The following is an 18084-nucleotide window of genomic DNA, read 5'->3' as shown; positions in this document are numbered from 1 at the left end:
CGATAGAGCGTTACACTATCGATACATTTACAGCTCCGCAGCCGCAAACGCAAGGTAAAAAATCCGCTTCGCTTCTCTTCTGCTCAACTGTACCGCCGCTTTTTGGTCAAATATCTCGGGAATTACGACCGCACACACACCGGAAAAGCGAGCAGAATGTCGAGCGTGCCAAAGCGAGCCAAGCTGGACGGCGCCCCCGTCGATGGCAACACATCCGCCGCCGCCGGCAACAACGAGGAGGAGTCGGAGGCGCTGGAGCAGATTGATGCTTGCCAGAACGAGATCGATGCGCTGAACGAGAAGGCCAGCGAGGAGATCCTCAAGGTGGAGCAGAAGTACAACAAGCTGCGGAAGCCCTGCTACGAGAAGCGCAGCGAGCTGGTCAAGCGCATTCCCAACTTCTGGGTGACCTCGGTGAGTTCTTCGCTCCGCGGCCATGTTTTCCTTGTCCGCGTGTCCGTCTGCTGGGTTCCGGTAGAGCCGCCTAGGTCTTTCGAAGCCTTGAAAAATGGAGATAATGAGTTCTGTGACCTAGCACACATGTACAAGAAATTTTCTCTATTCGAGGAATTTTTTCTTGTTCATCTTGGGCTGCAATGCCGACACCGCCGGCTCCCCGCGCATTTGCCCCCTCCCGGAAAAATCGTGTTATCGATACATCCGTCTGGCGGGTCTCGCCGGGAAATACACAACCAAGCCCAGTTCAAAATATCTGTAAATTAAATAAGTACTTAAAAGTTGATAGCATAATTGAAAAGATAAATTGTAATTCAAGTGCCATAAACATGGCATTCTGATTGATATTATGCATCCCCTTAATAATCTATTATTATCTAATAAACTTTCATCCTTGCAGTTTATCAACCACCCGCAAGTATCCGGCATTCTAGACGAAGAGGAGGAGGAGTGCCTGCACGCGCTCAACAAACTTGAGGTGGAGGAGTTCGAGGACATCAAATCGGGCTACCGCATCAACTTCCATTTCGACGAGAATCCTTACTTCGAAAACAAGGTGCTCACCAAAGAGTTCCACCTGAATTCAGCGGGTAAGTTCTGCAGGAGATTTGTATATATAAAAACCGCTCAAACAACCTATTACTATTTCAACTAAAGCTGCTTCTGAGAACGGCGACTGGCCCGCGTCCACCAGCACGCCCATCAAATGGAAGGAGGGAAAGAACCTGCTCAAACTGTTGCTGACGAAGCCCTACGGGAACAAAAAGAAGCGCAACTCCGAGTACAAAACCTTCTTCGATTGGTTCTCGGATAACACCGATCCCGTTAACGACGAGATCGCAGAACTGATAAAAGACGACCTTTGGCCAAATCCACTGCAGTATTATCTGGTACCTGATATTGAGGTGGAGCCCGAGGACGAGGAGGACAACGAAGATAACGAGGAGGAGGCATTCGACGACGAGGATGGTGAGGATGGTGAAGGCGAGGAAGAAGATGAGGATGAAGGTAAGATAATAAAGTGCCTTTTGTACAGAAATAATTTACTAACAGTCAAACCCTTTTTAGATGACAAGTAAAGTGATTCATATAATTTCAAATCGCTCCCAACCGAAGGCCCACAGTGTTTCCAACCACTTGAAACTATAGTTTTCTCGGTGGTTATGCAACATTTACATATTTGCAACCATTTCAGACAAATTTAGGTTTCGATCTAAGCAAAAAGTCATGCGTATTTCCATTAAAAGGCAACAGAAACTGAGAATCACCATTAAAATAATTTAAAACAAATAAAAAGACGTAAATCGATTTGAAGCCGTTGTTTTCATTTATGTAAAATGCTATGACAGAATTAAATTTGGTGTTTTTGAAATTACATGACAATTTATAAAATTTCTTATGTCATCTCTTTGAAAGAAATAAACAAATGTGGTGGTGTTACTATTAAGATGGAGTTTAGGTACCCATTAAATAGTAAAATTAGGTCTATTTGAAATACTTAATAAGCCAGAATAATAATTAAATTAAAATACACTTTTTTAAACTAGCTAGTACAACATTTCTAAACTAGCTATATTTTGTACTCGATAATCGCGCTGCAACCCTTACAACTCTCTAAACAGCCCTGGCACACGTCGAGTAACGAGTAACGTAGCCCTGGTCACAGCTGAGAGTTTTAGCTGAAAATTTGTCGGGATAAAAACGATGGCCTCTATTAACAAATTGGCAATTTTGGTATGTTATAATGCGAATAAATAGGAAAAAATTACCAACCTCCGGACAATGGCAAGCCATTTCAAGTGCATGTCAAGTTATTATTGCCTGGGCAACCCGCTGTCGCATATGGACAATTATCTAACGCGCGTTTCTTGGTTATGTAATTTTTGCCCACCTTAACCCACGAACCACGGGTAGTTTATGTTTATTAAGTCAAAGAACTCACCAAGTGCTCTCTTTTGCTAATCCCGCAGAGCCGCACCCTCAGCTCCGCTGCCGCCCAGGCGACGGTGAAGCCACCAGTGCAGGTGTTCGGCCTGGAGGGTCGCTATGCTACCGCTCTGTACTCGGCTGCCTCCAAGTTGAGCCAGTTGGATCAGGTGGAGAAGGATTTGACTGCTCTGCAGGCCACCATCCGTAGCGACAAGAAGCTGCGCGAGTACGTGACCAGCCCCATCATCAACAAGAAGGTCATGGCCACCGCTTTGAAGGAGGCATCCGAGAAGCTCCGCTTCGCCCCGGCTACCGCCAATCTGTTGGGTCTGCTGGCCGACAACGGGCGTCTCAAGAAGCTGGACACCGTTATCAACGCCTACAAGACCATCATGGCCGCACACCGCGGTGAGGTCGTCTGCGAGGTGGTCACCGCCAAGCCCTTGGATGCCTCCCAGAGCAAGCAGCTGGAAGGTGCCCTTAAGGTAGCTACTTCATATATATCTTCTTTCACCAACACAATTTATCGCTCATTTGCTTTTCAGTCTTTCCTGAAGGGCAACGAGTCTCTGAAGATCACTTCCCGAGTGGACCCCAGCATCATCGGTGGCCTGATCGTTTCCATTGGCGACAAGTACGTCGACATGAGCATTGCCACTAAGGTCAAGCTCTACACCGATGTCATCCAGACCGCTGCCTAGACTCTTAAGGATTTGCTCTTGATTTAGATGGTCAAACTGAAAGTTTGGTATTGGAATTCAAGCGGTAATAGCGAATAAAACACTCTTCACCCTTTGAAAACCAACTAAATGCCCTTAAAGATACGATTACTAGATGTGTATTTGGCTTATGATTTAGTTTTATTTTTAGGATCCGGTATATCTGTGCACTGCAGTTCCGCAACCTTGTGCTGGATGGTCTGCTGCAGAAGGCTGTGCTGCTCCAGCAGATTCTCCAGCTCCTTGATGCGAGATCTCTGCAGTTCCAGAACCTTGGTGAAGTTATTTGTGGCTGGAGATTCGAGCCAGTTGTCAAAAAAATTATTCTCTTGCTCTTTACTCGCGTTGGGATTTTGATGAGCATTGCTATGATTCTGGGTCTTGATATCTGGTGTACTCGCATCCTCCCCTGCGATGGGGCTGCATTTATCCAAAGAACCCTCCTCCAAGACCAGAACGTTGGTCTCGTTCGATGATCGGCAAACTCTGTAATTGGGCTTGTCAATTTCCGGGAATACAGCACGTTCGTTGCACTCGGTCAGATCGGACTCCTGAACACAAATTTCAGGAGGCGGAGCCATGGGTCGTTGCTTTGCCGGTGAGCAGCACGGATCTTCATAGTCATTATTTCGGGTGCCGTTCATAAGCAGCACGTTGATAGCATTTGAATTTCTTCTCTCGCCGCAGCCACAAGTAAAGTTACTGGAGTTAGTGGTATATCCGGCGGAGAAGCCCGTCGCTGAGCTTCCAGTTTGATGGCTGAACGAGCCGGCCAGCTTGGGTCGACCAACAGGGGAAGAGCTCTGAGTCGGCAGATTCACCGTTGAGCACTGCACTTCCTGATCCTTGAAATGATGGGTACTGCAAGTCTGGCAGCATTCGCTCTTCAGCTTAGGCTTTTGAGTTGTGTCCTGCTGTTTTATCGGTTTTCTATATCTTTGGTTTCCTCGTGAAGTTAACGATATCGGGTAGAAATCTTCTCCTTCAGTCTTGAAGTCCATTGACCTGAAAGTTGGACAAGTAGGACGTTCACAGGGTTTTGTTTTTTTCTGGCTACCTTTTGAAATATCCTTCCGTTTTTCCTTATTTATACTTTGTTGGCTGCCTGAATCTTCTAAAGATTCGCTCGCTTTCTTGATCCCTTGCACTGGACAGAAAGTGCAGGTGCAACCATCACAGGTGCAGTTTACAGCTCGAAATGACGGTCTATTTACTCTTGGGTTAACTTTGATAGGAGGAGGCTTTTTGTTGTCTAGGCTGGTGGCCCTTGGTGCCTGTGGATTAGGATACTTCTGTGCCATTTGGGTGTACGTATGGGGATTACTCGGGAACATACTGTTGTAGTTGTTTCGAAAACGACAATAACCATTTGTACATCTATTTGCGCTGCTGAATTCCTGCCCCTGCGAACCGAGAGTGTGCTTGCTTTGGTTCTGCATCCGCTCCATAGGCTTTCTGTTGATGGGGTAGCCGTGGCCGGCGTCCGATGCCGATGAGCTCCACTTGCTGCTCCATTCCTGCAAGCCAGCTGGAGTCCTTGCCCGGCCAGCAGCACCAGGCGAGCTCTCCGTTTCCGAGCCGGATCCTTGGCTGTCCAAGTGGGAGGCGCACACGCAACCGTGCCGGCAGAGCGACTCGGGGTCCACGTCAAAGCTGCTGAGGTTGGCCAGGTTCTGCCATCGGCGAGCCTCCGACATGTTACGCGGGTAGACGCAGTGCTCGCCCGGCTCCTGGCCACAGATTATACAACGACGATGCATTTTCCAACGGACCAGGACCAACCAGGACAGAAACGGTCAAATTTTGAATTTTAACTACAGGAGCATTTGTTGAAGTCCACAACTGTTGCCGGAATGGGCATACCCTCTCTCTTTGGTATTTTTTATTGCGATAATCGCTATTAAAATAAGTGTATGGTAAAAAAATGTAACAGAAAAAACCGCGAAATTAAAAAATTGGTTGGAGGAGTGTGACCTGAAAGGGGCACTGCAGAAATGCCTTACTTTCGTGCAGCCCCACTTGTGAGGCGTTTTGGCATTTCGTTGGAGACGAGCTGCGCTCACTTCGCAACTGTTTAGTTTAAAAATAGTAAATGCAACGAACTTTTGTGTGTTTTACTGGCCCACTCTTGATGACACAGTCTGGCAGTTGATACAATGAGTTTGCCAACCGACGGTCTACCCATGGAAGTCACTCCGAGCCCCACACTAGCTGCCACGAGTCGCGGCGACCTGGAAAAGGTGCTGGCTATGCTGGTCCTGGGCCTCGGCAGTCTTTTGTCCGGATTGCTGCCCGCCTTTATTTCGGAGCGGAATCGTCGGCGCTTCCCGCTGACCACATCCCTGCTCCTGTGCTTCGGCGCGGGCATTCTGCTGGCCACCGCACTGGTTCACATTCTGCCCGAGGTGAGCTGGGCTGCGATTGTGTGTTGGTGCAATTTGATAACCTGTTAACTTACGAATGCAACAGGTGCGCGAGCAAATGAACTCGAAATTCGCTGAGGTGGCCATGTGCGGCGGGTTCTTCATCATCTATTTTATCGACGAATTCATACACTTCTTCTTTGGTGAGGCTATTCAGCACACTCATTCCCCGGCTGCAGAAACTCCGGAAACAGAGCCTACACGTCGTCCCACCAATGGCAATGGCTACGGCGCAGTGGACGAACGAGCGCCCCTTTTATCAGCGGAGCCCAATACGTCACATGGCCATTCGCGCCACCACAGCCAGTAGGTTTATTGCATTTCCGTCCCCTCACCCAAAACTAATTGCTTTGTGCTTCGGTTAAGCAGCGTTCATGACCACGATCACCCGGCCAGCGCATCTGGCTGTGACGAAGCCAGCGTAGAGGACGCCAACGCCCGCATCTGTCATACCAGTCACACGGAACCGTGCGCCCAATCCATGACCGGTACTCTCGGCCTCTTTGTGGCTCTGTCCCTGCACTCTGCCATAGAAGGACTCGCCATCGGCGTCCAGAACTCATCCACAAAGGTCTGTGTCGCCTGCCTTGACATAGTTAGACTAGATCAGCTATAGTGCGCAATCTTAGACAAATATTGAAGCAAAGAAACGCGAGAGCTTAGTCCAATTAGATAACCGGAATCTGCTTTGTTTCGTCTTAGGTTCTATTTCTTCTAGGGGCCGTCGCCTGCCACAAGTTCGTAATGGGCTTTTGTCTGGGGCTCGAGTTCCGCTCGAATCCGCAGACGAGTTTTCGCGCCCAGTTCGTCGGCATTTCGGTATTTGCCCTGGGAGCCGTCATTGGCATTGGTCTGGGCATGCTTATCGTGGATGTGCCCGCCGCTTGGTCCAGCAAAACTCTGCCTATCGTTCAAGCTCTGGCGGGAGGCACACTCTTCTACGTCACCGTCTGTGAGGTGATACCGCGCGAGAAGGCGCGATGGCACTCAAACTCCACGCGACGATGGGCGGGATTTGCACAGTTCGCAACTGTGCTCGCCGGCTTTGCCACCATGTGCATCATAAACTTTTATCTTTCTGGTGCGTAGAATGATGGCATCTACTTTTTCATCATGCTATTGCTGACCTATTTTCTTCACACCATTTCAGATGAGGAATAGGAAGCTCTTCTTTAAGAAAACGTCCCAGCGCTGTGACAAAATGTGCCGCTTTTAAACATAGAAAACTTAGGATAATACTGTGGATTGGCAGCTGTTAATCTCTTGTGTAAGACTTCTTGCTTGTGCATTTCCAACGAATCTTGTTTTAGCTACATTGTTGATCTGCCGTACGATAAGTAAAAAGTTCAGTCTCTTCGTCTACATTTATATTTTTTCTTTCTCCAAAGTTGATGTTTTTTTTTATACTTTTATTATATGTAATAAACCTTAAAATTAAGTTGGTAATCAAAAAAAAAGGGTATCCTTTTCTCTTTTTGATTAATATTACTTAGCCAATCATAAAACGTCAATGATTTTATTAGTTTCTGGGAACATCCTGTCACTGTTTTAAACGAATTAAAACAACATCTATGTAACTACATCTCTATATGTATGTAAATAGGCATATGTGTATATATATAGTGTTTACCTAGTCGCGAAATGTTGGTTGGTTGCTCTATTGGTGGTGTATGTGTAAAGAAACAGACACTCATAAATAGCTAAATGTTGGGTTGTTTGGTCTCTGATCTCTCACTTAAGGGCATTTAAGGGAACTCCTCTTAGATTTACGATTTCCATGCTAGCAGCGAAACATATTTAGGATGGGAGGGGATTTACAATTACGTGAGATGAGTAGATTAGATCTTATACACTAAAACCAGTGCATATGCGTATCTTATCATTCACCTTGATCTTCATTAACAATTTAATTTACAATAGAAACCCAAAATTCTCGCCCAGCTCAGATGCTTTTATCTGCTGACCTGCGTTGAATCGCTTAACTTAGAACATAAATAAATCTAGTAATTATAGCTCCTCCTTCGCCGCCGCACTAACCCCATTCTCATCCTCGTCCTCATCGTCGTCTCCCCATTCGCTGATGAGACTCTTGACCTTGTCCACGCTGGCTGCCTCTCCTGACGCCGCTTCATCACCTGCATTTGCACTTTCTAGAGTCGCCTCTTCTGTTGTTGCTACATCTTCTTTCTCGTTTGGTTTGTCCTCGGCGGCATCTTTGTCGTCTGTTGTTCTGGTATCTTCATTATTTTCGGCTACAGTTTCCGTTGCTGGATCATCAATCTCCATTGGGTCGGTGGATAGCTGCGTAGGTGGCACCAGGTCATCCTCGTCCGTTACTGCCCTATCTAACGCCTCTGTCGTCGCACTCTCTTCAGGTTGGACAGTGTCCTTCTCCTCATCAGGTTTCTCGGCCTCGGCAATCAATTCATCTAGCAGCTCTTTGCGAATGTTATCGGCCTCCAGATGCACATCATCTTCGCCCTCAGCGTCAGCTACCGCATCGCTTAACTCCGTCACGGGATCGGAATGCGGCATTGGTGGATCTTCTTTGATAAATTCCTCTTCGTCGTTTTCAAGCTCGTCCTCTTTTTTGATCTTGACCTCTGACTTCGATGCCTTCTCGTTTGCCACTTCTGAGTCTACATCCATTTTCTTGGGCTGACTATTTATATTGGCGTCAGAGTCAACTGCATCATCCGCACTGGCGACAGACTCCTCACTAGCCTTTTCTACAGCTTGCTCTTCAGGTCCCTTGTGCAGAGACTCGAGAGCCAAGTCAATATCATCTTCTTCCTCGTGTACTGTTGGCTCAGGGTCCTTGGCAGCTAGTTCCGATGCAAGCTCTGCAGTAGCGGGCTTATCGTCGACATCGTCGTCGTTCTCATCCTCTGTCCAGTCGCCGGTAAGCTCCTTAAGCTTTTCACTGATGTCATCGCGCGACTTATCCAATTTTGGCTGTAAAGTGGACTCATGTTGTAGATGTACTCTCATAAAAGGGTTTAATAAACTCACCTCCTTGCTGCTCTGTTCTTCAGACTCGGCTATAAGGTTTTCGGCCCATTCCAGATTGTCAACGGACTCTTTGCTCTCATCAGCAATGTTCTTTTTCGCGCTCTCCACAGAGTCAGCAGCAGCCAGTTCGCTATAGATTTGGCTATCATCATACTCCTCTTCGGTGCCGGCCAGGGATTTTTCATCGGTCTCCTGCTTAACGGGCTCCGCTTCTGGCTCACTGAGCACCATTACCACACCACCGGCAGCGGCGCCTGCTTGCTGCTGGTTAAGCTGTGAGAGAATCTCTTTGCGCTGCTCCTCAGTAAGCTCCACCTCATTGCCATCGGCGCCCACAAATTTAACTTCCTGCTGCACCTGGTCAACCTCTTCCTCTTGCAGTTGCTCCTGGTGAGCTTGCTGCACTGTGATGGCACTGGTGGCTGGTAGACTTATGTCCGAAAGAATTCGCACTTTACCAGTCTGCTCTGGTTCCTGCTCCTCGTCTCCTTCGGCCTCTTCCTCCTCGTCTTGCGAGCCGAGGAACTCCTCGTCCGTTTCATCGATAATGCCATCCTCCAGGGCCTGCTCCTTGTGGTAGCTCTTCATGTGTCTGTACAGCTGAAGCTCTTGCTCGAACACCTTGTTGCAGTAGATGCACTGCTGCTTGTTGTCGTCCGTGTGCGCCTCGTTAATGTGCGCCTCCAACTCACCCTTGGTCAGGTACGACTGGTTACATAGCGCGCATTCGGCAAAAGTGTACAGCAGCGACTTGATCTGATGCTCCATATACATGTGGAAATGCAGTTCCCGGTTGTTGACAGACCTCCAGCCGCAATGCTCACATAGCGCCGGGTCAATTGTCTCTTTGTGCGTGTTGATCAAATGGCGTCGGAAGCCTCGGTACGACGGAATGCTAATGGGTCGTCCGTTTACGCCGCACCTCAGGCACAGCCAGGGACCTAAAAAGAGAGATTTTCATTAATAGAAAATACTCTAGAATGATCTATTTCGTTTTGGTACACTATTATATACATATGTTGTACTCACCAGTAGTATTCTCTGCTCCCTGAGCAATCAAGGCGTGCATTGTCTTACTGTCAATGCGTCTCTTCTGGGCTGCGGCTGTATTTGCTGGTGGATTTGCCACAGTTGCCTGGGTAGCAGTTGACTGCGTGGTTCCGGACTTCTGTTGAGAGCTAGCCGCCTTCTGCTGCGCTGTGATTAGCGGCGTACTCTTGTCGGCTTTGAAAGACACGTGCAATTTCTTGTGTGGCGATGTAGAAGAGGAGGACTGATTCGCCGGGGGCTTTACCGGCGCTGGAGCAGATTTTTCTGTCGGCGCGGGCGGGGTATTGGGCATTATCTTCAGCTTGATGTTTTTGTGGCCCTTTACAATGTGTGGATACTGGCGCAAGACTTCGGCAATGATCTTGGTATGATTAAGCTTGGCGTTGGAGGAATCCTTGACAATTATTGTGGGGGTCTGGCTGGGCGAGTCCTGCTTCAAGATAATGGTGGTGGATCCGTGCTCCAGCTGGGTCTGTGTACCCTGTGGGGATTGCTGCTTAGATGTAGATGGCTGTGGTGGCATATCATCGTCATCATCGTCCCCGGCATGGACATCATCATAAAGCATTCCTCCATCATACTCAGGATCGTGATCCCCGTACTCCGCAGCAATTTGCTTCCGCATCCGTTGTTGCTCAGCAAATTCCTTAACCTCTTCCAAACTGGGCTTCTTGGATGGCGGCGATAGAAGGCTTGTTTGTGCTGGTCTCTTGTTGTTGTTATAACCCTTTCGCAGCTGCTCGAATGGTGACGTTGGCTCCTGCTTGACATTGCTGCTCTCTGCATACTGTGTGCGATTTGTGCCACCAGATGTTCGGATTATTGTGTTGCCAGTGGGCCCGCGCTGTGTGTTGGCTCGTTGCGCGATGGGTGTGGCGACATTTCGCGATTGCGGCGAAGGTCCCAAGACACGCTGTTGTGGAAGACCCGAACTCGGCTGTCCAACTGTGCGCCGGCGGATTCCCTTCGGACTAGGCGGCTAAAGAAAACAAGAAGTTACAAAATATGTAAGCAGATGGTGAAATGCCACCACTCACCCTTTGCTGGCGATTAACGTTCTCCATGGTGCGACGGTGCGCTTCTAGCAGCTTCAGCAGCACCGTCATGTTCATTTCCTTGGCGGTGCGCAACAGCTTGCCGTACATTTTAAGCTCGAACTCCAGGGTGCCTGTGTACATGAAGTTGACAATGGGCACCACCACGTCCGCCTGGAACTCGTTAGGCATGATGAGGGCATCGTCGACGATCTCGCAGGTTTGCTCTAGTACATTGAAATAGTCGGTGCAGGCGCTGAGCACCAAGCGATGTACTTTTAGCTGTGAATTGTCCCGAAACTGGAGCGTTAGGTCGCAGTAATCCGTTTTGTTAAAGAAGTTCTGCAGCTTCTGCAGGAAGAAGACTCCCCAGTTGTCCACCTTCACGGACTTGACTTCACCCATCTTGCTGTGTCCTTGGCTAGTGGCCGTGCTCTCCGTTTCCGTATCCTTATCGTTAGCCTCCCCGTGGTTTCGCTTGCTCTGGCTTCAGGGCGCAACTGTACTCCGGCAGGGTTAAGGAGTCGGGAAGGGCGTATTGGGATGGGCCGTAGGTGAACGGGGAACCCGAGAAAGAAGCAACACAATAACAATTAGTAAGTATGGTATATTCCGCTGTTAGTTTCAAATGGACGCCCATTGATTGATTTTCGGTTATTCGGTTTATTTTGCTCTGCCGCCACGGCGCGAAATGCAACTCGCAAATATCGATATACGCCTGTGTATGTGTGCCCGTTTCGCGCGCGTGTGTGTGCGTTGTGCGCGTCGCCAGCCTTTTTTTATTATTTCTCAGTAATTGTTCATTGTCTGTAATCCTGCAATATTTTAACGTAAGTCCACCTTTGGCATCTTTCGGTGGGTGGCATTTTTTGAGCCCTTTTGGCGGGCCTGTCCACTTCACACAACAATGGTTTTTTTGGGGCACACACAAATCACTTTGACCCCAGCGGCTTGTTTACTGCGTGTCTTTTGATTGAATGTAAATTTTCGAGACGATTACCGCACAATTGAAATTTTAATACATACATTTCCTTGTATTGCACAGTACGTTTGCCGGACAAATTTTAATTTTTTTCCAGAGTCAGGTCGCCATATTCTTTTCCATTCATCGTTGGCGTGACAGGGTTGCGCTCGCAGTTATCGATGGCCATGCGATAACTGCAGTCCCATGAATAACATTATTAAGGTGACGCAAGGCACATAATGTAAAACGTTATATTTAATAACATATAAATTAGACTTCATGTTTATTGCAGATCAAGCTAATGCCTATTTAACACAACGCAATTATTTATAATAATTAAATACATTTTGTTTCTGCAGTCTATAACAAAAAAACTCGTACATCAACAATTAATATTTGGAAATGTGACGTCTTAACGTCTCACATTTCTTGCGCCACCCTTCTTTGCAATCAAAATATAAAAGAATTGGGAGGGCAGCTTGTGGACCACGAGACGTTAAAAACACTTCGATTCTTTTCTGCTTGAATTTAGTTTTTAACCAAAACAGAATGAGTGGACGGAACCGGGGAAAAGGAAAGAAAGCTGGAGGAGGACCCTACCGCAATGTCAAGGCGAATCACAATTGTGCCCGCAGCTTTGCTCAGCAGGCCAACGAACTGGCCAGCAGCAGCAGCGAAAACGACAACTCCGACTCGGAATCCTCGGGAGATGGAGCCAAAAATGATCTTGGGCAGCCTCCAGAATTCGCGGTGGCAATGTGGGACCTAAACCACTGCGATCCAAAGAAGTGTTCGGGAAGGAAACTGGCACGCCTGGGACTCATATCAAATCTTCGACTGGGTCAGAAGTTCCCTGGCCTTGTGCTTTCGCCCGTTGGCCAGTTGTGCGTAAGTCCGCTGGACCGGGATGTGGTGGCCTCATCGGGCGTGGCCGTCATCGACTGCTCGTGGGCCAAGCTGGACGAGACGCCCTTTGGCAGGATGCGCAGCCCACATCCGCGACTGCTCCCCTTCTTGGTAGCTGCCAATCCCATCAACTATGGAAAACCCTGCAAGCTTAGCTGCGTAGAGGCTATCGCCGCCACTCTATATATCTGTGGATTCACGGAGGAGGCACGATGGTTTCTGGGCAAGTTCTCATGGGGTCATGCTTTTCTGGAGCTAAACGACAAGCTTCTGAATGAGTATGCAGCCTGCAAGAGCAGCGATGAGATTGTCAAGGTGCAGAATGAGTACCTGGAGAAGGAACAACAGGAGCGGGATAAGCCTAGGGACCTCCGCGACTTCTATCCCACCAGCAGCAGCAGTAGTAGTAGTAGCGAGACGGAGAGCGAGGACGATAAAGAAGACGCAAAAGCGAAGCCGAATAACTAAACTTTACAAGGTGCTGACATTTATTAGCATTACCATTAGCTTATGACAAAACATTTTACTTGTGTTTTAATTTACAAACCAGTTGTTCGGAGCAACTACCGAATTATTGCAAACTGTTTTGATGAAATATTTACTTCAAGTCAAGGAGAGATGATTGCTTACTGGGCATTTCGCACGTACTCGGGATCCACGTTGATGAAGTTGCTCATGCTAAAAAATATTGCGCTGTTCTTCACGAGGAATTTAAGAAAATCCTGGACGTGCGCGAGTAGGTTCTGCATAGACTGCTGATCCAACGCCGAGTAACTGAGCATGGACCCGAGGCGCACGAACAGACGCAGCAGGTGAAAGGATCCGTAAAGCTCGGACAACGGCGTGTCCGGATGTTTCTGCATCACATCCGCGTACTGGGTGCGTTCAAATTTGTACAGCAACTGGGAGCCCAGCATTACATTGAAGTACTCGACAATTCCGTCGAGTACATCGTTTATGGCAACCTCCTTGCTGGCACTGGTCGATTTAACGGACTTCTTGTGCGCCAAATACTGCTCGGAGATCTGCTGCACGGTTACCTTGGCGGGCAGCTCTAGCAGTTTGTGCTCCCGCACCACCGCATACCAGTCGTCGGTCAGATAGTGCTTTAACTCGTCGGGTATCTTGATCTTGACCTCCACCTTAGATGCGTAAGCTTCCTCGCTTTCCACACATGGTGCGGGCTCCGTGGTGGGTGTGGATGGAGTGGTAGTGGGTGCCACAGCCTTGTCTGCCACATCGCTTCCTGTCAGAGAAGGCCGTTGCTCGCTCATTCTTTTCTTTTTCGGCGCCACCGGCGTAGCAGCCTCGTCCTCAGTGGTCTCAGCTGCGGCAGGGTCCTCCTTTTTATCACTAGGCGTGCCAGGCCTGGCTGTGGATGCCGTCGATTGTGTGGACTTTCGGTGGGCCCGGCTGGTTGTAGTGGTGCCGGTGCTGTTGGGAGTCGTGATGGCAGTGCTGCCGGCATCCGATTTGCTTCCCGGTCCGGCGCTGGTTGTCGGTATGCTGCTGGCGGTCGATTGCGAGGTGTTGCTATCCTTAGAGGGCGTCGAGGCACGAGATTCGTTGCGCATCTGTTCCATTTTCTTGGCCTTGGCGCTGCCTATTTAGCAAACAGCTGAATGTATTACTCCAGGATTTGAGTTTCCAACTAAACCCACCTTTCTTATTGTCCTTCTTGGAGCGCTCGCCGCACTGGCGAGCCAGTTCCTGTCGGCGCTTGACGTTGTCATCGTTGTACTTGAGGACTCGACTCTCGGGCACCCACTCGTCCCAGCTGAAAATGAGATGGGTGTCATGCAGATCGGCGTACATACTAGCAGGCTTGCTTACTTTTTGCTCCAGCCCGCGTAGTGGATGTAGTACTCAACCGGCGTCGCATCGGGTTTTGATTTCAGAACCTTAGCCTCATAAATGAGCGGGCCGTGGAAGCACAGAACCCGTTCCCCTGCAACGGCGACAATGTGTTATATTTAATTTACACTAGAGTTAAAGTTATGGTTACCATCCACGAACAGAGTGTTTGCATCGGTCCCCGTGCTATAGTTTTCCACTTTAGCGGGTTTTACTTCTCCCATTTTATTTTCAATAATAGAAAATTAACAAATCTTAGTGTGACCGTGCGACAAGCATAGTGCTATCGGATGCATAATTACCGATACATTTATCGATTATTTACAGGGTATTGTCTTACTAGATATTAACAATGTTGATTTATTTATGGCTATGTACAACAAACAGTCTGTATTCAGCAGTTAATTGTTTTAAAAACATTAAGTCTAGTGCTTTGCTGTCGAGGGCTGGCTCTCCTGCTCCTCCCAGGGACGTGGACCGCGTTTGTTCTCCCAGTTGTCTATGTCCACGGACTTGACTTTGTCGTACTCCGACTCCAACGTCACATCCTTGCGGTTCTTCATGTTTACGCCGTACTTTTTCATCTCCTCCGGCGTTACCGGCTGCTTCTTGGCGTACTGATACCTGTAAAGGGACACTCATGGGTTTGCTATTGTTTTCCAGGCATTCTAGAATGCTAACCTGAGGTTTGAGAACTGCTGCAGTCCGAAGGAGCCAGCTACCATCATGATGAGGAAGGGTATTCCATATTTAAACGACTTTCGTGTGCTGTAATAGTTTAATTTATCCACGAGCGACATTGTTGTTAATTTGTGTTATGACATTTTGGCACGTGCGGTTACACTGCAAGCTAAGAACAAAGTGTGACCAGTTGCATGTACATTTCGCGCGCAATTTAAACGGCGATTCTTATCATTTGTTATACAATGTAGTTCAATTTTGTAAAATGATTAAAAAAGTCTGCATACAAAAGCCTCTATAGTATTAAATACTATTTAAGAATTGTTGGATCGAGAAAATTTATATTCAATACGGCACACAGCACATTATTTTAGGTGTTAGCCACACACATTAGGCGCCTATGTCAATCGTTTTGTGCAGCTGGCATCGTCTATGAAAATAGTTGTCCTTGAATCCAAATCGAAAGATTTGTGCTCCCTGCCAAGTGCGAGCAATTTCTGAACAATTTCAAAGCAAGCATTGTTTTCCGGCGCACGCCTAATGGCCACAATTTGCATGCGGCTTGACGATAAGTTCAAGGTTTCCGTCGTCTCTTTGGTTTTCAAATAATTGACACTGACAAAGTTGAAGAGCGCCAAAACGCTGTTCACATGCACACGACATTCGATCCGGATGCGGATCACCTTGGCCAATTGCAGGCTTTGGCAAGGCAAGTAGCTCGCAGCGAAGATTTCCTTTTGCTGCCCACAGCTTTAACCAGTTCGCAATCGCTGCGGCTTCATTCACAAGGAGCCGGCGCCAATTGAGTCATCAGCGGCCCCAGAGAGACTGGGATAGTCCCACACCCCTCCCCCAATAGATTGTATTTCAGTTTCAGTTTTAGTTTCCAGTGCACCCTACGCGCTGTCTTTTAATTGATTGATTTGCCAACGAAAATAAAATCGAAAGCATTTAAAGATCACAGTGATGGTTTTCATTTAGCATTAAACTGAAGGCTACAATGATCTATGTACTTAAGAAGTCAATATTCACCGACAATCAAAAAACAAATATGTAACTATAAAGTACTGCTGATTTCTGCCTGTGTAAGCCAAACCCAGTCGTGTATGCCCCTCAGCCCGGATTAGACTTTTCCATGCTATTTTCGCCAAATATGGTCGCGATTTTTCTAACAAGATTGCGCACTTGTCTGAGCCAAGCCGACTCATGAACTTATTTAATTCGCGTATATTTTGGAATTATGAAAACTTTGGTTTTCCATAACTAACACATGTCAGCGGTTCGGATTCGATGGCCATGATTTCGTTTTCGTATTTAGCGAGTTGCTCAGACTGTTTTGCTATTTTACAATGTTTTTCGACGTTTTCTCAAGGGTCTTTTCCATGTCTATGTCCTCTTCACCCCCCGCTATATGTACATATTTTGTCTTTATAAAAATATTGATCTAGTTTTCGTGCTTCAAAACTTGTTGTTTTCAATGAATACAATTGCGTCATTTTGTGGGTGTTGCTTGAGTTAATTTTAAACTTTTCATCAACCCCGGGGTGCCAAATTTTCTCCAAGATAAGAGAACAACAAAAAACGGAATGAGTAAATTGGGGCTATCAAATTGGCTTATATTTATAGGTTTATATTTAAAGACTTTGGTTGCATTGGGACATATACGATCTGCCAAATAGTGCGGCAATTGATAAGTAACTTTAACTAAACTTAACTAATTTTAAAAAGCAAAAAGTGTTTTAAAATTCAAATAGCTTGAAAGGAAATATATGTACTTATTAAAAACGGTTTATAACTATGCATACTTTGTATGACCTATTTAATATTTAATTTATTTTATGATTATCTTGTTTATAAAAGAGATTTATACTGATCTTTTCGATTTTAAAAATGATTTAAGCACACGTTCATGTTTAAATAGGCGATGAGATTGAAAAGATCACGATCAAGGGGTAAACAAGCAATCTAGAAGGGCAAGTAACATACATATGCTGTCAGATGCAGATCGGAATCACAACGATCTTGAGGAAACTGAATTTAAGCCATTTTCACGTTTGCAATTTAAAAAGGTATGAATCATGGAGGCATTTTCTTGCGAGACAGTTACTTAAAAACGTATACTTTCATATGTGACATTTGTGATTGCCAACGAAATGTTTTCCGTTCGCAGACATGACGTTGAAAAATCTATAGAAATAGCTTCAATATGTAGAGCAGAAAATAATTATCTGTAGACCTATGTTGGAAATACGTATAACTACGTGAAACAAGATTTTTTGGCATATCAATAACTGAAAATTAAAAATAGAAGTTGAGAACATCAAAAAGCAAAACAAAAAGATCCCCCAACCCACACACTCTCATCGGGAAAAGCCTCGAGACGCGATTGCCTGAGTATTGGAGATATTTTGCAATTGTGAAAAACACTGGGTGCCAAGAGCTTTTCAGAATATGGGGAAATTTTCAAAAATAGGCTGAAAAAAAAGCGTTCGCTTCGAAATGAGCGGGCACCAATACATGCGCACGAACAGGTGAAAGCACCTACCAAAAGGATCGGAAAAGAGCGGCGCAGAGAAAGCGGAGAGAGAGCGGGAAGAGAGCGCAGGCGTCGGGCTTGATGGTGTGCGAATAAATTGTAACTGTATGGGTCATTCTGATCTGGTGCTTTCCGTTACACTGGCAGAAACTGGATATGAATATTATTGAAATGAAATACAGGTAAACTGTTTACAAAAGCTAACTTGTGATAGAAATGTGGATTAAAAACCTAAGTTGTAAGTTTTTTAGGTTAAGTTTTTAAAATCATTTTGGGCGTTATATATTCGGCTTTTTATAGGTATTATAATTTAAAGTAATATTTTAGAGATTATACGTATTATAATTTGCAGTATTCTTTTGGAGAGAAAAGACGTATATACTTTATTTTATTGCAATACTGTATTCATCATTGATTAGCAAATCTAGAATGAGTAAATAAATTGGTTCTGGCTCCATTTTCCCCATGTTTCCATTCCATTTAAATTGAATTCTTAGATGCCACCTAAATTTATAAATAA

General features: G+C 46.4%; 8 protein-coding genes across 10 annotated transcripts; 4 read left to right on the top strand and 4 right to left on the bottom strand.

Moving 5' to 3' along the window:
- The first annotated feature begins 20 nt into the window (after positions 1-20).
- Positions 21-1764, top strand: LOC120451481 (protein SET). The gene is made up of 4 exons (XM_039635202.2): positions 21-414; positions 857-1046; positions 1114-1464; positions 1525-1764. Exons 1-4 carry the CDS (start codon positions 157-159, stop codon positions 1533-1535), a joined length of 810 nt encoding a protein of 269 aa, XP_039491136.1. The 5' UTR covers positions 21-156; the 3' UTR covers positions 1536-1764.
- Positions 1765-2055: 291 nt separating this feature from the next.
- LOC120451482 (ATP synthase subunit O, mitochondrial) lies at positions 2056-3195 on the top strand. Its single transcript, XM_039635204.1, has 3 exons — positions 2056-2190; positions 2427-2870; positions 2931-3195. Exons 1-3 carry the CDS (start codon positions 2161-2163, stop codon positions 3084-3086), a joined length of 630 nt encoding a protein of 209 aa, XP_039491138.1. The 5' UTR covers positions 2056-2160; the 3' UTR covers positions 3087-3195.
- Positions 3196-3226: 31 nt separating this feature from the next.
- Positions 3227-4944, bottom strand: LOC120451477. 2 transcript variants are annotated; one of them, XM_039635197.1, is made up of 2 exons: positions 4441-4944; positions 4238-4378 (listed from the first exon to the last, which is right to left on the bottom strand). In XM_039635197.1, the coding sequence occupies exons 1-2, from the start codon at positions 4862-4864 to the stop codon at positions 4326-4328; spliced, it is 477 nt and encodes a 158-aa protein (XP_039491131.1). In that variant the 5' UTR covers positions 4865-4944; the 3' UTR covers positions 4238-4325. The 2 variants fall into 2 exon arrangements, with proteins under 2 accessions (XP_039491130.1, XP_039491131.1); XM_039635196.2 differs by having other exon boundaries at positions 3227-4939.
- Positions 4945-5147: 203 nt separating this feature from the next.
- LOC120451479 (zinc transporter ZIP1) lies at positions 5148-6889 on the top strand. Of its 2 annotated transcripts, none has more exons than XM_039635200.2 (5): positions 5148-5509; positions 5574-5833; positions 5897-6098; positions 6230-6608; positions 6678-6889. In XM_039635200.2, the coding sequence occupies exons 1-5, from the start codon at positions 5261-5263 to the stop codon at positions 6686-6688; spliced, it is 1101 nt and encodes a 366-aa protein (XP_039491134.1). In that variant the 5' UTR covers positions 5148-5260; the 3' UTR covers positions 6689-6889. The 2 variants fall into 2 exon arrangements, with proteins under 2 accessions (XP_039491134.1, XP_039491133.1); XM_039635199.2 differs by having other exon boundaries at positions 5894-6098.
- Positions 6890-7027: 138 nt separating this feature from the next.
- Positions 7028-11785, bottom strand: LOC120451474 (centrosome-associated zinc finger protein CP190). Its single transcript, XM_039635166.1, has 5 exons — positions 11650-11785; positions 10627-11123; positions 9569-10568; positions 8540-9480; positions 7028-8482 (listed from the first exon to the last, which is right to left on the bottom strand). Exons 2-5 carry the CDS (start codon positions 11026-11028, stop codon positions 7535-7537), a joined length of 3291 nt encoding a protein of 1096 aa, XP_039491100.1. The 5' UTR covers positions 11029-11123; positions 11650-11785; the 3' UTR covers positions 7028-7534.
- A 192-nt stretch (positions 11786-11977) lies between these two features.
- LOC120451480 (18S rRNA aminocarboxypropyltransferase) lies at positions 11978-13186 on the top strand. Its single transcript, XM_039635201.2, has one exon. It carries the CDS (start codon positions 12137-12139, stop codon positions 12959-12961), a length of 825 nt encoding a protein of 274 aa, XP_039491135.1. The 5' UTR covers positions 11978-12136; the 3' UTR covers positions 12962-13186.
- LOC120451478 (nuA4 complex subunit EAF3 homolog) lies at positions 12959-14638 on the bottom strand. Its single transcript, XM_039635198.1, has 4 exons — positions 14499-14638; positions 14327-14441; positions 14155-14270; positions 12959-14096 (listed from the first exon to the last, which is right to left on the bottom strand). Exons 1-4 carry the CDS (start codon positions 14569-14571, stop codon positions 13120-13122), a joined length of 1281 nt encoding a protein of 426 aa, XP_039491132.1. The 5' UTR covers positions 14572-14638; the 3' UTR covers positions 12959-13119.
- Positions 14639-14678: 40 nt separating this feature from the next.
- LOC120451484 (cytochrome c oxidase assembly protein COX16 homolog, mitochondrial) lies at positions 14679-15190 on the bottom strand. The gene is made up of 2 exons (XM_039635206.2): positions 15029-15190; positions 14679-14971 (listed from the first exon to the last, which is right to left on the bottom strand). Exons 1-2 carry the CDS (start codon positions 15145-15147, stop codon positions 14773-14775), a joined length of 318 nt encoding a protein of 105 aa, XP_039491140.1. The 5' UTR covers positions 15148-15190; the 3' UTR covers positions 14679-14772.
- Between the last annotated feature and the right edge of the window lie 2894 nt (positions 15191-18084).

The sequence above is a fragment of the Drosophila santomea genome, chromosome 3R (genome assembly GCF_016746245.2).
Source record: "Drosophila santomea strain STO CAGO 1482 chromosome 3R, Prin_Dsan_1.1, whole genome shotgun sequence".
Classification (NCBI taxonomy): Eukaryota; Metazoa; Arthropoda; class Insecta; order Diptera; family Drosophilidae; genus Drosophila; species Drosophila santomea.
The sequence above is the reverse complement of the archived record's forward strand: the minus strand, read 5'-3'. Positions and strand labels throughout refer to the sequence as shown.